This window comes from Pseudochaenichthys georgianus, chromosome 24 (assembly GCF_902827115.2).
Source record: "Pseudochaenichthys georgianus chromosome 24, fPseGeo1.2, whole genome shotgun sequence".
Classification (NCBI taxonomy): Eukaryota; Metazoa; Chordata; class Actinopteri; order Perciformes; family Channichthyidae; genus Pseudochaenichthys; species Pseudochaenichthys georgianus.
In genome coordinates, this window is record NC_047526.1 from 22,738,551 (window position 1) to 22,753,888 (window position 15,338).

Sequence of the window (15,338 nt, forward strand, 5' to 3'; positions counted from 1 at the left end):
CAGGCATGAACTGTATTCTGAACATTTTATTGTATTTGAGATAAGCGAGAAAAACACTAAGATAAAGTGTACCACATACCATGACAGTCATTTCTTTTTCAGAATACTTTGCAGAATGCTAACCACATTGTTTATTTCCCCCCCCATTTTCTGCAAGGAAGACAGCTTGTTAGACAAACAACAGAACAAATATATACACAACAAACATTGTACAGTGTATTTGAACCAAACAGTCTGGTTTGTGTATGTTTGCAGATTGATTGTTAAAAACTCTTAACTCCCTCTAAACTTGCAGTACTAAATCTTATTAGGTTTAATAAAGAATGAAGAAAGATCCTTTCCAAAATTCCAAGAAGACCATGTGAAACTGAAAACTACAAATGTTTTCTAATGTTCATTCCTAAACCTCTCTGCGAACTAGGCACCGTGCTTCAACCACCAGATTGAGCATTGATTTGTATGTCTGTCTTATAAGCAACTCTGACGTAGGTATTGAACTAAGGTGTTATGAAGAAGGCTGCCAGCTAGTTAACCTGATGAGAAAGCAATAAAGTGACTAGAGATTTCCATTGACCATTGTAAAAATGTGGTATAGCATCCCTCCTTTGCCATGAAGCCCAGGCATTTGACAGCAACAGCGGTCTCAGTTTTCAATGAAAAGGGTTTGAACACAGACCCCCACCCCCTCACCACAGGGACGTCTGGTAGTTAAACTTGATCTTCAGGAGATACTTCATGTTGACCTGTGACACATCATACACAATGTATCTGAAGGAACAGCAGTTAAGGACAACAGGAACTATCGAGATAACATAACCAACATGGCAAAACCAAGGGACATTTTACCCAAATGCCACACATGAAATGTTGACAAATAAATGATCCAAAGTTAGATATCAAGAGCTGACAGTCCTATAAAGTAACTACATGTTGTGAGGGTATTTGTTTAGGACAGGTCGACCAACGTTTTGTTGTCCTAAACTCGACATTCATTGATCAATGATTTAGGTGCCAGTTTATGACAGAATACTTCTTTTCATAAAGAATGAAAATTCATTAGTGCCTCAGAGTGATCCTTCATTAAAGTTATTTGTAAATTAGAATTAAAACATTGGACTTAATTCACATCCAATATCATGTTGTAAGAACTTGGCAATAAAGTAAAATTAAAAGTTTAGAAGTGACAGTTCATCGTTTAAAAATAGTCATTAGACATAACATAAGTCGGTCAATTCAATTTCTAGAACAGTGTGTACTGACTAAGTATCTGACTTTTCTATAAGCTAGACCCTCCGATTTTTAAAAGGCCGCATAATCCCCGCATTTTTCCACACAAAGTTGAGAGAAAAAAAAAGTTAACTCGTCTTGACGTGAAGTGATGATGATGATGCAACGTCATCAGCTCGCGCATCACAGAAGGTAAACAACACCGTAGAGTGAACGTGTGGAGCTCACACGAGAGAGAAAACACCAAGATGAAAAAATCGAATCCATCTCATTTACCGATGAACATTTCTGCTAAAGACCGGGCAAAGCAGTACCCCGATGTCTTGCACGAAAGTGGGGAGAAACTATTCTGCACCCCGTGCAACTGTGTGTTGGAGCATAAGAGAAAATCGACGGTGACGACCCACTTTGATTCATTCAAACATTCGAAAATGCTTTCTGCTGCTGCGGACAAGAAAGCCAAACAACTCACGTTCACCGAGGCATCAACCTCCAAAACCCTTTCGAGGGCTACAAGAAACGAGGTGAGTAGCCTACAAGATTGAAGCTGGTCAGATAACGAACAAGTAAATGAAAACAGAATGAGGCGGAGAAGTGTGTGTGTGTGTCAGAGTTCCCGTTAGAATATTTTTTCGCCGGTCAACATGTCCGTTAAAGTTGAAATCTTCCAGACAAAATGAGAAAAGTGCCGGTCAAAGGTCTTCTTTGTTATTTATTGTGCTTTAAAACAAATTGATATGATTCGATATTAAACAAACTAATTATAGTAGATTAACTACATTATTCAAAAGTGTACAGTAACTTACAATAACACAGGAATAATAAACGGAGCGCTCTCCCTCTCTTGACAACCTGTCAGTATCATGCAGCTCGCGGATCAGTAATGAGTGACCCGACAGTAAAACTAAACATATCTATAACTAGTTACGGTAGTTTGAGAGGTCATTAAAATAGTTACGTGTGCTATTCTAACCTGAAGTGTGTGTTTTGTTCCGCTCACCGCTGCATGTGATTATGCAGAGCTGCGTGTCGACTCGTGAGCAGCAGCTGATCTCTCTCTCCCGTCAGATTAGACTTCACTTGCGTTTATGTCCATATCGATCAGATCCAGCTAGTTCTAGCTAATGATATGACTACCTGCTTATTAAAAGACACCTAAACAATAAGCGTCGCTATGCAACTGGGTGAGGCCGCAAAGTATAGCGCAGCATTATGCATTTGTTTACATGCCTACCGGAACCCCGAGGCATTACCACAACAGATCAACGCACAATCAACCCATACAGGACATCTCTTTCTCCACATTAAGTGTTAGACATTAGAATGGACTATTCTTGTCTGTCACATACTCTTTTGTCTGTCACATAAATGGCGCAAGTTGCGCAACTGATGTGGTATTGCGCTAAACGAAAATTATTTTGAACGGACACTTTGACCGGGGAGATTTAGATTTGCCGGTCTTAGTCCGGTAATTAACGGCTAACAGGAACTCTGGTGTGTGTGTGTGTGTGTGTGTGTGTGTGAGAGAGAGAGAGAGTGAGTGAGTGAGTGAGTGAGTGAGTGAGTGAGTGAGTGAGTGAGTGAGTGAGTGAGTGAGTGAGTGAGTGAGTGAGTGAGAGAGAGAGAGAGAGAGAGAGAGAGAGAGAGAGTGTGATTAAAAGAGTGTGTGATTAAAATAGCCCAATTGCTTTGTTTTGAATAGTAAAGGGGTTTAACGTTAGTGGCAGGTTGTGTGTGAGAGAGAATAAATAAATAAGACAGCCCAATATTTATTTGTTCCGCAACTTTCCGCATATTTTGGAACTTCCCGCAATTTCACCGCATAAAATCACATAAAACCCCGCATGTTTGATCGCATAATCAAGGATTTTAGCCCGCATAATCAAGGATTTTTGCCCGCGTTTTTCTGGAGGGTCTAGCTATCAAATAGCTAATTATACACGAAAGCATGAAAAGAAATTGTGTCATTTGAGAGCAAAATGAGTATTAAATTCATAAACCAGGTTTTAGGTATTAAAGGATACTCGTTGTACAGGAGACTTGTGTCATCAATGTTCGTGTTGCTTCCTTTTCCCAGAGGCACTTGCACCCCGTCCAAAGTGACAGATGCACTTGGATCAGGAGCAGTTCTACCCACACCTGCAAGAAGAAAAAAAATCATGAATAAAAGTCTGAAGCAGAATACAAACCAAACTTGTGTCATCTACAAAAGGCAAATGAATTGCCAAATGTCCTACATTGCATTGCATTGTATAAACACATATTTATGTAAACCAGCTAAATAACACATTCGTAGGAAAACACATCTATGCCAAAACATTACTGAAAACAGCACAATTATTAGTGACCCTTACCTTTAACACTGTGCTTGCCCTTGGGTACTTTTGTAATGTGGGACGCCTTCTTCAATTCATGCCTGCATTCAAAAAACAACATGTTAATTCATATTATCCTCACAGGTTTGTTAAAGAAAGGGTTGATATTCATGTTTTATTTAAATAACTCTGACTTACATGTTGCCCAGAGCAACCTCAGCCAGCAGTAGGAGACCGACGGGGTCTGACTGGGAGGTGTGACAGTAGTTTGCACTCTTGGACACCATGTCAGCAAAGTACACACCTTTACCGAACATGTAACCAGTCTGAATAAAAAAAGAAAAGAAAATGACAATGTAACACATGACTGAACAGAAGAAAAAAAAAAACCATCAAGACAGAATATTTAAAAGTTAGGTTGGCAATTTAGAAAAACAATCAAATATCGCTGAGATGTTATTGACCAAATAGCTTGTTATCGATATTACAACTAATTTGTAGGGTTGACTATTGGTGCTTTCACAAAAAATACATAATGAGATTTCTGATTAATAATCATTAGTAATGTGGATAATATAATTAAATTGGCAAATAACAGGTAGAAAAGTCTGATAAATAAAAAATCACTTTAAACAAAAACAGCCTTTAAAAAAAGGAAAAGACACCCTATTGCAATCTAAAAAAGAACATGATATCTAGTCCTATAACACCATATCGTTATATTATTGACAGATAGCCCTATTTTTCAGTTATTTATTGCATAAAAACAAATGGAAGAGCAGCTTTCGGTTCCACGCTATCAATAACTCACCACTGGAGCCTCTGGAGGGGCAATGCGAAGACCCTGAGACATGATACCAGCGTAGTTGGTTTTGCGAGAACCGTGCCACAGCAGCTGGCGATTGTTTAGCTCCTCGAAGGGACGGTACCGCTGGCGCTCGCCCTCTCGAACAATTTTAAAGATCTAACAGAAGGGAAAAGTCAGTGAACACAGTGAGATGGCAACAACTTGCTGGACTACAAAGTTACAGTTCATAGGTGAATTGAAATAAAGGCTGTGACGAATGAGTAATAGTTCAACTTACCTCTTCCACTTCCAGCGTGTAAGTGTTGTGTGTAGCAGCGTGGGTGTTCTTAACATATTGCGTAATGATCTCAGCCTCAGTTGTAGACTTGTCAACAACCTGTCGAATAACAAATATAGAGCAACTGTTATCTTCCCATTCATAATCTCTTCACTCAAAAACATTATTATTAGAAACAATTTGGGAATAAATCCTATATCTTGCACAATGTCCCCAATTATGAAAGAGTTAAACTGCTGCTCACCTCAATCTTGGTTTTGAGTTTCTCGTAGTTGATGTCGATGGGATCGCTCTCATCGTCCTGGGCCCCCCCTCTCAGCAGGCTGTATGCCACTTCAATGTCCAACAGGTTGTCCAACATCTGAACTTTATTCTGAAAAGTGAGGCATGCAGATGTTGTTCAATCCATTTATCAAGCAGGAGAAAATCAAACCGTGGGATACTGTTTTTGTTGCTCTTACTTGAATGTAGTCCAGGCTGTTGAGCAGCGGGGGTTTCTTCATCCCGAAGTCGTGAGGTATCAGGGTGTAGAAGCGATTGGAGAGATCCAGGATGTGGGCCTCAGACAAACTTTCTGTCACAGCCTATGACAAACAAAATGACCGATATTGTCTGAGAAATTAATACAAATATGTAAGATATCTGGTCCAACCACTGGCACAAAGCACTATTTGTAGTAATGTCACAAATCCATCGAGTGCCCTCCTGGAGGGGTAGTTGGTTGCTGACCTGCTGTACATCAGTGAGGAGGGAATAGGCACTCTGGATCTGCCTCTTGCTCAGTTTTCCCAGGGGCATTTTTTGGAGGTCAATCTGAAGATAGGAAGGGAGAGAAAAATGAATTGTTAGTAGACATGTAAGGTATGGTGTTAAAGGACATTTTTATTTTTTTCCTTTAGTTATTTGTTGTAAGTTATTTGTTGTCCGTATTTTTACACAGGTTGCATATAAAAGATATAATGCAAAGTTTTTTCTTTAAAACAACAAACAAACAATGCTGTATCCAGAGTTGTAGAATTCTCTTTCAAAATGTCATTTATTCTCCTGAGCAGTTATTAAGAACAGAGGAAAACTATTTCCATCTAATGGTTTCCTAGCATGAACACAGCCACAAACTAATTAAAAAGTCGTACCTCAAACTCCACCATGGCCTTCTTCATGCTCTCTACATCAAAGATCATCTTGATCAGCTCCTGGATGGGTTTGGCCAGCTTGGACTTGGTGCCGGCGCTGGCTGTCAGCTTCTTCACCGCTTCTTCATCCTGTCAAGAAACACATCCACAATCCAGTCATATACAGAAGGAAACAAACGGTCTGAGTTCTGGTATTGAGTGTGTTACAGTCTGTACCTGTCCATAGTCAATCTCCAGTGGGTAGAACCTATTGGGATATTTGGTGAAGTTGGAGGTGCTCCATGTGTTGCCCGTCTTCTCTTTGTAGACAGCCAGGAAGTTGTCCATGGCAGAGTTTTTGTCGTGAAACTTGTCTAGCTTGTTGCCTCCGATAGTGGTACCCACTCTGCCCCAGGACCTGAACACCCAGTATCTGCACATAGAGGGAAGAGATACTGTAGTTGAGTTTGGATAATCATTTTAAACATTGTAGCAATAGTGTTGGAAAGGGGAACAAACACTGTTCCTCTGCAGTAGAAAGGTAAAACGGGTCTAATCCCTCAATCTCTGACCAAGAGCACCACTAACCGTTTCTGTACATCATCCTCTAGCAGCTGCAATTTGTAGTAGGAGTTAGTTCCTCTGACAATGTCCACAAGACCCAGCGTAGCACTGTACATCTTCCCGCTCTGCTCCAGGACATGAGCGCTGTTCTCCAGCCCTAAAAATAAATAAAGTCAAGGTCAGAAGATAAAGAAATTGGATGGAGTAATAATGTTTTGAATGCAGGGCGCTCATGACTACCTGAATCTGGATCCACAGCAGCTCCTCCTTTCACCGTCAGTTTCATCTTCTTGATTTTGCTACTGCCTGTAATCACGTAGATTCATGTTTTTCATCAATAAACATACACCAAAGAGTCCAGTGCTATAACCAGGGTTGGAAGTTACTTAAAAAATGTAATCAGTAACATATTCTGAGTATCACATTCTAAACGTACATTTTATTTAATTAATTTGATTACTTTTCATTACTTTTGGATTTCCTTAATATCGAATGTGATGCATATAAATACAAGAGAAAAAAATATATCAATAAGAGGTTATTTACTCAAGTTTGTCATGTAAGACAACAAAACAATAGGCGCGTTCACGCCGCAGTACTTTTCCCACTTTAGTTCCGATATAGTTCCGAAATGTCGCGTTCACACCAAAAAGAGCCGGAACTAAAATGAGTTAATCAGAACCTTTTTTACCCCCTTTTCCGTCCCTGCTAGAGAGCAGGGACTTAAGTGGGAGAAAAAGGTTCCTATGTCTGATTGGCTGGGCAGAATGCAAACCACGCCCCGTAGAACTCCCAAAAGGTTTTGTGAAGCTGCCATTTTATTATCCTCGCATTAGCATTATTATCATTAGCCCAGCACACAAACGCAGAGAGACTAACTTATGGCAACACAAAAGAAAACATGGGAGCGGTGGAGATGAGGAGGTGTCGGCGTTCTGGCGATTTACTCGGAAGGCTTCAGTAGAAGTTGCTGGGAGTCCCAGCAGCTTCTACTGAAGCCAGTCCCCAACTCCGAGGACTTCGGGTGGCAGTATACGCCGTGAAGTTGTTTGCGGCCTGCCAGTAAACCCAAAGCAGAAGAAGAAGATGTCAGCGGCTTAAATTTGCCTAATCCTTCCCCCAGGAGCTTATTCCGGTGTGAACGCGATCTGTACTTAGTTCATGAGAACTAAGTTCTCATGAACCTTTGTGGGAAAAGTACTGCGGTGTGAATGCGCCTATTGTGACTTTTGAAAGACATTTAGTATCAAAAATGTTTCCTCTTATATTTTAAGCTTACAGAATATTATAGTCTACAAATGCTGGTTTAGTTTAACACATTAGTTTTTTTTTATAAATAAAAGGAAATCAGCCTAAATAAAAAGCACCATTTTTTTTACCTAGAATATATCATTTTTTATTATAAAACGCATTATTACATTGTAATCCTGTTAGTAATTGAGATCTTAAAAAAATGAGCAGTAATCTGATTACATCACCTGTAACTGTAAGGGAATACAGTTACTTTTGTTGTATTACATGTAATCTGTTACATCCCAAACCTGGCTATAACACAAGGGGGATCACCCCTCCTAAACATGAGCTAACATTAAGACACAAATAAATAAGCACATGCATCGACAACCGCAACTAATCCTTTACCTTCCTCCTCCTTCACCCTGCCTGTGCTCTTGGCAGCCGGCGTTCCAGACTTGGAGGCCACTGACGGAGCTGGAGCCTCAGCTTTGACCTCGGCGCCCCAGGGTGAGATGGCGTGCAGGGAGACGAGTTCCTGGAGGGCTTTACCCGACGACTTGATGTCTTTGAGGAAATCCTCGGAGACCACACGCACCCCAGCGTCCCTCACCTCCTCCATCTTCTTACTCATCTTCTCTACCTCCTCTGTGGAAACATCGAGGAGGAAGCAGGTGTGACAAAGGCAGCGAGTGAGAAAACTTGATATAGTGAGGGGCAACATACGAATAATTCTGCATTTTTTAGCTGGTAGCTCACTTTTGGTGCTGAGGCAGAGAGAAGCTTTATTTGCTGAGCTGGCAATCTTTCCACCGAGCTCCTCGACAAAAGCCTTGAGATCGTCCTTGTTCTTGCTCAGCTTGCCCACACTCATCAGTTTCATACCAGTAAGAGGTTTGTCTTTGTTGAAATAAAAGACAGATATAGGAAAATTATAAATACACAACTTATTTCTAAATATTTACTGTGTTATTCCACTGGCCCTAGCAGTCCTATTTTAGTTTATGTTTATATGAATAACATTTAAAGGAAACACTAAGCATACCCAGGTTCCAAAATCCTAATAAATGAAAGGTTTCCATATTTGCAGGATGTTAACACCTCCTGGTTTGTTCACCAACCTGCAGGCGCTCCCTCTGGCAGTTGCTCCGTCTTGACGCCGGATGCACTCGCCAGCGGTTTAGCTTTGGCTGCGCTGGGAGTTTCGACAGGAGCCTCCTTTGGGTAAACCCTGTCCTGTCGCTTGAACTTGAATTTTTTCAGGAAGGGAATTTCATGGAATTCCTAAAATGATAGAACCAGAACACACAAAGTTGTAAAATGTGTCCAGAATATGTAACATTTAATTCATCTTTATACGAATATTCTATTTGTTTCCGCCACAAAGCTACAGCACGTAAAAGGAAGAATAAATACCTATAGTTCCAAGCATAGTGCATTTCATCACAATAGGCGCTTTCACACCGGAACTAGAACTTAGTTAATGAGTGTGTGTTCTGATGAACTAAGTTCTGGTGAACTAAGTACGGCAAAGTACTTGGTGTGAAAGCGCCTAATGATGTGGATACTGCACTACAGGTGGGGATTTAGCGTAGGAATTGCTACCTAAGAACCACATGGAGCACTGGAATGAGACGGCGTACCTTGGGGGTGATCCAGTTATTGCGAATGGGTGTCGTTGTTTTGAACACACACTTTGTCCAGGCTGAGATGTCCCCATGACAGTAATAAGCATCACCCTTGAACACCAGCTGGCCCATGCACTCCTTACAGGGCTCAAGGGCCCCGAAAGTCATGCCGTCTGCGAGGCAGTCCAGCACCTGAAGATTAAACATAAAACTGACTTTAACAGAATCAGGTATCACAGGGGCTTCAGTTTATACGTTATTTATACAGTAAAAACCAATAACTAAGCAAAGACTTTCTCAATTATTACTAGTGACCATGTAACCTTCAATCTCCTTTAATCTTTAAATAAAGTAAACAAGAGAAGGTTTTCTCACATTAGATTCTCCTGAGGGAACCTCCTGGCTGTTTGCAATCAGCAGCTCCTTCATATCGTTGGTGGAGCAGAACTTCCTCAGCTTGTCCTTGATTCCCCAAATCAGCTGGCTTTGGTTCTACAGAAGACACCAAATATAAACATAAAAGCGTATCAAAAACATGGTCCCCAAATATAATGCGTTTCATTAAGGAATAAAATGGAGAATAAAATGTACCTTTAAGTGCTCCTCGAGCTTCTTTTTCTCATCGTCTTCTTCCTTCTTCTGTTTCTTTGTTGCTCCATCCACTTCATCGCCTTTACGCTTACTGTAAGAGCAAAGAAAAGTTGCTGAAATGGTTTATTTCTTTCATACTTTCTTTTGTTGTTGTTTTGGATTTGAAAAACATCCAAATTAACGTCCCAAATTAGGCAACAAGGGACACTGGAACAAACAAGCCTTCGTCTGACACCTTTATTCATTAGGCACATTCATTAGGGCTCCATCAGTTAATGGACTCTCACACACAGGCAGGAACATGTCTCAACAGTCCTAGGTGTCAATGCTGATATCATCATCGCTGCCCTGACAGGAAATATTCATTAGACAACCCATGAGAGCGGACACACACCAGCACACAGGCATCACCTAATGACCAACTGGTGGCTCAGACTTATCCTGGAGGTGTAAAAAAACAAAACAAACATCACTTATTAAACAAGTACTGATGTCAAGAGGGAAGAAGGGAATTATATAAAGTGGCATCGTTCAGATTTGCTCAAACAGAGGAGAGAATTTCCATTCCAATGTGAGGATAGTACGATATCGGGATGAACGTCGGTTGAGTTTTAAATATTGACCGTTATATAGGTAAGTTATTTTACTGCTTTGTTACAGCCTCAGCGAGGAGTGAAGCTCGACTTCTGACTAAATCTTCTTTTCGAATTTAGGGACCACCATGGAGAACACCCCTGCACTGTTGAACCTCTACACGTTCCTCCAAACTACGAAAGCATCCAATATTTCTGACTTCCTGCAGCCTTTCCAAAACTCCTCAGCTCCTTCCTTTTCCAATACGGGCTCCTCCCTTCCTCCCCCCCCACCTGCTGACCTGCTGATCTCCCCTAACATTGCGTACATGGTGGCAGAGATAGTCATCGCCTTTCTCTCTGCGGTTGGCAATTTGCTGGTCTGCGTTGCCGTGGCCCTCAACCGCAAGTTACGCACCCTCACCAACTACTTCCTGGTGTCGCTGGCGGTCGCTGACATCTGTGTGGGGGTGATCGCCATACCCTGTGCCGTCCTGACTGATATCGGTTTACCACGTCACAACTTTCCTCTGTGTCTGCTCATGTTGAGTGTTTTGATAATGTTCACGCAAAGCTCCATCTTCAGCCTGCTGGCGGTGGCGTCGGAGCGCTACGTGGCTATCTTCATGCCGTTCCGCTACAGCGCCCTGATGACGCCTCGCAACGCCGTGTTAGTGATCCTCTCCACGTGGCTGCTGGCCTTCCTCATCGGGCTGGTTCCCATGATGGGGTGGCACAAGACGCCGCCGGAGTCAGGCCACTGTTTCTTCACTGCGGTGGTAGACATGACCTACATGGTTTATTTCTGCTTCTTTGCCTTTGTGCTGACACCCTTGGTGATCATGTTTCTCATCTATGCCAAGATTTTTTTGACGGTCAAGCGCCAATTGAGGCGCGTCGTGTGTAAGCAGAATGGTGGAGGGCAGGCGACAGCCAGCATGCGGAGAGAGATGAAGACTGCCACCACACTCTTCCTGGTTCTTTTCTTGTTCACAGTCTGCTGGATACCGCTACAAATCATCGACTGCTTCCTGCTGCTGTGCCCACACTGCCCCGTGCCGCTCGAGCTGCTGCTCACTGCCATCCTCCTGTCACATGCCAACTCTGCCATCAACCCCTTCCTGTATGCATACAGCATGACCGCATTCAGAGACACCTTTAGGGACATTTTCATGTGCTGTAGGACGACGGGAGAGAGAGATGCTTTGAAAGCAGCCAGCGGTGTCGATGGAGAAGGAGCGACTGTCCGAAACACACACTAGAGCTGAGACACTGAACACTGTGTGTCACTGTAAGTACCAAACCTACGATAATAAATAATATCTATTTTTCTTTGTCTCACCCTTCAGTTTTTACAGCAGGAAGCCTCTTCTTAAGTTCCTCCTTATCTTCTGCCCTCAGTGCGTTGAAACCTTTGAGCTGAGCGGCGCTGTATTCAGGTTTGAAGGCCAACTCCTCCCTGTTGCTCACGAAACACGCAGTGTGGTACCAGCGGTCGATCAGACCCAGCTGGGGCTTCTCTGGGTCCACAGTTTTCTTGGAGACACGGATCTGATCCTAAAGGACACAGCCACAGACTCAGAAACAATTCCCCATGATAAAACATATCATATGTAATATATATGTACAAATGAATGCATTGGTAGAAAAATGTCTGCTAACCTTTTCTATTTTCAGATCACAGCCTTTGCATGTGCTGCGGTTTGATTTGGCATATTCTACTGCAAAGTCATTTAGTGTCTTCTCTCCTTTGGCTCCACCCTTCTGGTCTCCTTTTCCTACAACAAAAAAAGTCAGTCAATTTTAATATTCAAGCAAACCAAGTGTAATTACGTCATTCAAAATGTATATATTTATGTATGCAAGATATCTGAATATAAATATTAGACTTAGACATACTTTATTGTCATTTCAACAAGACACAGAGTGTACTATTAAAACGAAATTTCGTTGTACTGGCTTACAGGAACAGGACAATATAAAAACTTGCTAAAATTGTACATATAAATAAATACTTTAAAGTGACGTGGTGCTGATAAAATTAAAGATAAAGTGAGCGTTTAAAATATAAACACTTACTATATATATAAATAAAATAGACATACTATATTGAACATATGTGCACTTTACACAGCGTAATGTAATCTATGTTACTGGTCTACTTGATATTCAAAATATAAATCTGAATATAAATATACAACAGAATGTTCATTTTAACTCATGACTAGGCGATGTAAAAGCTAGATACTTTATAAAACAATAGGTATGATCTCCAGTAGAACCTCCTCTGTAAGATACTACAGTATACAGAGTGATCTCAATTATTTCTAATAGCCTGTGTGTTTCGTTTTTTTTACTGATAAAAGGGGGGGAAATAAGTTAACAGTATACGAGAATGAAGCCACTGCTGGCTGTGGGTAAGCTACCATATTGTTGTGCACACCTGTTGGACAGACAGTAAAAAGTCAGCTGCTCCACTAAAGAGTGGTTCAAATAAATAAGATCAATAATTTGTTCTACTATCTTCACTGAGTCACACTGGGATCATAACATGTTGTGTGTGGCAATAAGTCAAATGCTAAAAGATGATGAACTGACCTCCTACTGCTCCTCCACTCTCAATGGCCTTCTTTACTTTCTCCTGGTCGTCCCAGCGCAGGTCAGAGTAGCCCGTTATATCAGCCGTGGACTGAGCTGCAGCTCTCAGCCAGAAGCAAGAGAAGTGGTGCCAGTGGGGCACTTTCCCATCAAACATGGGAGACTGTGGGGGGAAAAAACAGAGTACGTTTACACTGAGACCCATGGTGATATGGGATGGGAGCCTCCGAACATGAGACGGAAATGTGAATCGGACCAGTGAATGACTCCTAACTGAGGCTTACGAGAGAATATTCTTTCATTTTCAAATATACTATTGCAAATGTTTCCTTATGTATAACATAACTGAGGTTTTGTCTTTCAAAAATTGACTATAGTGTAGAGAAACTATGTATTGAATAAATAAACAAAGGTATAGCTTTATGCTCTCCATGAAGACTGGGCGGTGTCTTTTGCTGAATAACATGCTTTTTTAAATTTGGTGTTCAAATGAGGATACAACATATGTTGTTCAATACAATGATGAGATGTGCAATAAGTTATGTAATTGTATGACAAATGTTTCACCAAATCAATGCCATATAAGTCCAAGTGGGCAGGGCACTTTTATAAGCATGGCACAAGAAAAAAAACTACTTTTTCTGTTTGTTTTTTAATTAAATGACCACTGCTTACTTGACTGGCTTCAAGAAAGAAAAGTCACTGTGAGATTGAGAATCTGGAGCTGCTCCACGAAGAAGGTTTCTGAGCCTCTAAATTAATTAATTCTCTCTGTGGGGCAGCAGCCTGACTTTGCATTGAGGCAGTGCTGCTGCTGCTGCTATTTTTGTTCCAGAAGCAGATTCTCACTCAGTTGTGTAAGTGTAGCATTTAAGCATAACCTCAGGATGCATTCAAATGTATTAATGACAAAACCTTAATGCATAGCAGGATGCGCACTGAGAGACTGAGAGTCCCCTAGGAAAGGCTCAGCGGCTCTTTGTGAACAAGATTCAACAGACAATGTCAGCCATTTAAATGCTAACGGGGGCCTAACCTAACACAACTGAAACCAAACTATACAATAAATATGTTCATTCTCCCGCCAGTTTATAAATATCCACTATATTCGCCGAATAAACCACCTAAATTACCAAAGCTAACACTCTGGTGGTAGGCTAGCTAGCAGTTTCTGCAGACGTCGTTACCTGCACCATGATGGCCATTCTCAGCGAGTCTTTCGCTATGTTTTCTTTGCATTTCTTGCACGATGCACGGCCGCTTTTGGCATATTCCGCCTTGTACAGCTTGTCCTCTTGAGACTCCGCCATACTTCTTTAATATCACAGCGAAATAAAAGGAAATGACTGTTAGGCTAACTTTCTCCGGATGACTAGGAGCCACAACAACCAACGCTGCACAGAGAAGCGAAACTGGCCGCGTGCCTGCATGGCTCCAGAGGCGGAGACCCGCGTGAAGAGCTCTCACTCTGTCTCTGTTTCCTGATACCAAAACACCAGCAGCTCTCCAAATTACACATTATCAAATAGACTACATGTATACAGTGTAACTAAGTAACTAAGAACATTTAGTCAAGTACTGTTCTTAAGTACAATTTCATGATACTATTACTCTACTTGAGTATTTACATCTTTTGCTACTTCGTGCTTCTACTCCACTACAATTCATAGGTAAATCGTGCGCTTCTAGTCCACTACATTTGTTGTATACCGTTAGTTTATTTGCAGATTTGGATTAATGACATGAAATATATAACCAACACTTAAATTCAACAAACGTAAAGTAAAAAATAGCGATAAAAGTGAATTGTAATACCAATACACTAATTAACCCCAGTGCAAAATAGAATAACAACAGAAGTAAGATCGTCTACATTTAGAAAAAAAATATTAAACTAAAATAGAAACTTAACATTGCACATGATAGTGAATGTTATAATGGCAATGATATTGAAAAATTGCTCTTCACACTGACTTGAAACTGGGTTTTTGTCATACAGATTTGGACTCGCTAGTACAATTCCTTAATAAGACAGCAATAGACAGACCTACATTGTAACATTTCAGAATCAGAATCGGTTTTATTACCAAGTAGGTTTACACATACGACGAATTTGCTTTGGTATTTACAATATTTACACATGACAAATATACTGTAACACATGATGTCTTTGTTATTTAAAAAGAAACAGTAAACCAACTTTAAAACAATTTGTTCTGCCAATCAGAGATCTTGAAGATTGGAAAGTATTTGGACTTGAGATTTGACTTTTAGTTGCCCTTAAAGAAATATTTGTGAGCAGTGCACTAATCATGTTTTTTATGCTATATTACTATTTACTCTTAATTAAAGACGGACCCACTTTTTCCAAACACCGAGTGATGCATCTTTAGCAATAGACGAACAAGGAGTC

At 40.9% G+C, this 15,338-nt stretch overlaps 2 protein-coding genes across 2 annotated transcripts; one reads left to right on the forward strand and one right to left on the reverse strand.

Moving 5' to 3' along the window:
* Positions 1 to 10: 10 nt before the first annotated feature.
* parp1 (poly (ADP-ribose) polymerase 1) lies at positions 11 to 14,396 on the reverse strand. The gene is made up of 23 exons (XM_034076317.2): positions 14,113 to 14,396; positions 12,926 to 13,088; positions 11,990 to 12,105; positions 11,670 to 11,884; positions 9,756 to 9,846; positions 9,540 to 9,656; positions 9,180 to 9,356; positions 8,658 to 8,820; positions 8,296 to 8,436; positions 7,945 to 8,184; positions 6,544 to 6,609; positions 6,328 to 6,460; positions 5,977 to 6,172; positions 5,761 to 5,889; positions 5,357 to 5,440; positions 5,089 to 5,211; positions 4,872 to 5,000; positions 4,628 to 4,726; positions 4,354 to 4,506; positions 3,741 to 3,868; positions 3,582 to 3,643; positions 3,252 to 3,366; positions 11 to 768 (listed from the first exon to the last, which is right to left on the reverse strand). Exons 1-23 carry the CDS (start codon positions 14,233 to 14,235, stop codon positions 687 to 689), a joined length of 3,045 nt encoding a protein of 1,014 aa, XP_033932208.1. The 5' UTR covers positions 14,236 to 14,396; the 3' UTR covers positions 11 to 686.
* On the forward strand, positions 10,477 to 11,589 carry adorb1a (adenosine receptor B1a). The gene has a single exon (XM_034075831.1). The coding sequence runs from the start codon at positions 10,477 to 10,479 to the stop codon at positions 11,587 to 11,589; it is 1,113 nt and encodes a 370-aa protein (XP_033931722.1).
* Positions 14,397 to 15,338: the final 942 nt, after the last annotated feature.

Coding starts and splice junctions, on each gene's coding strand:
- adorb1a (XM_034075831.1), top strand. CDS start 10,477: ATGGAGAACACCCCTGCACTGTTGAACCTCTACACGTTCCTCCAAACT.
- parp1 (XM_034076317.2), bottom strand. CDS start 14,235: ATGGCGGAGTCTCAAGAGGACAAGCTGTACAAGGCGGAATATGCCAAA. Junction 8,185..8,295: donor TCTCTGCCTCAGCACCAAAA/GTGAGCTACCAG, acceptor ATGTTTCCACAG/AGGAGGTAGAGAAGATGAGT. Junction 3,367..3,581: donor GGGCAAGCACAGTGTTAAAG/GTAAGGGTCACT, acceptor TTCTTCTTGCAG/GTGTGGGTAGAACTGCTCCT.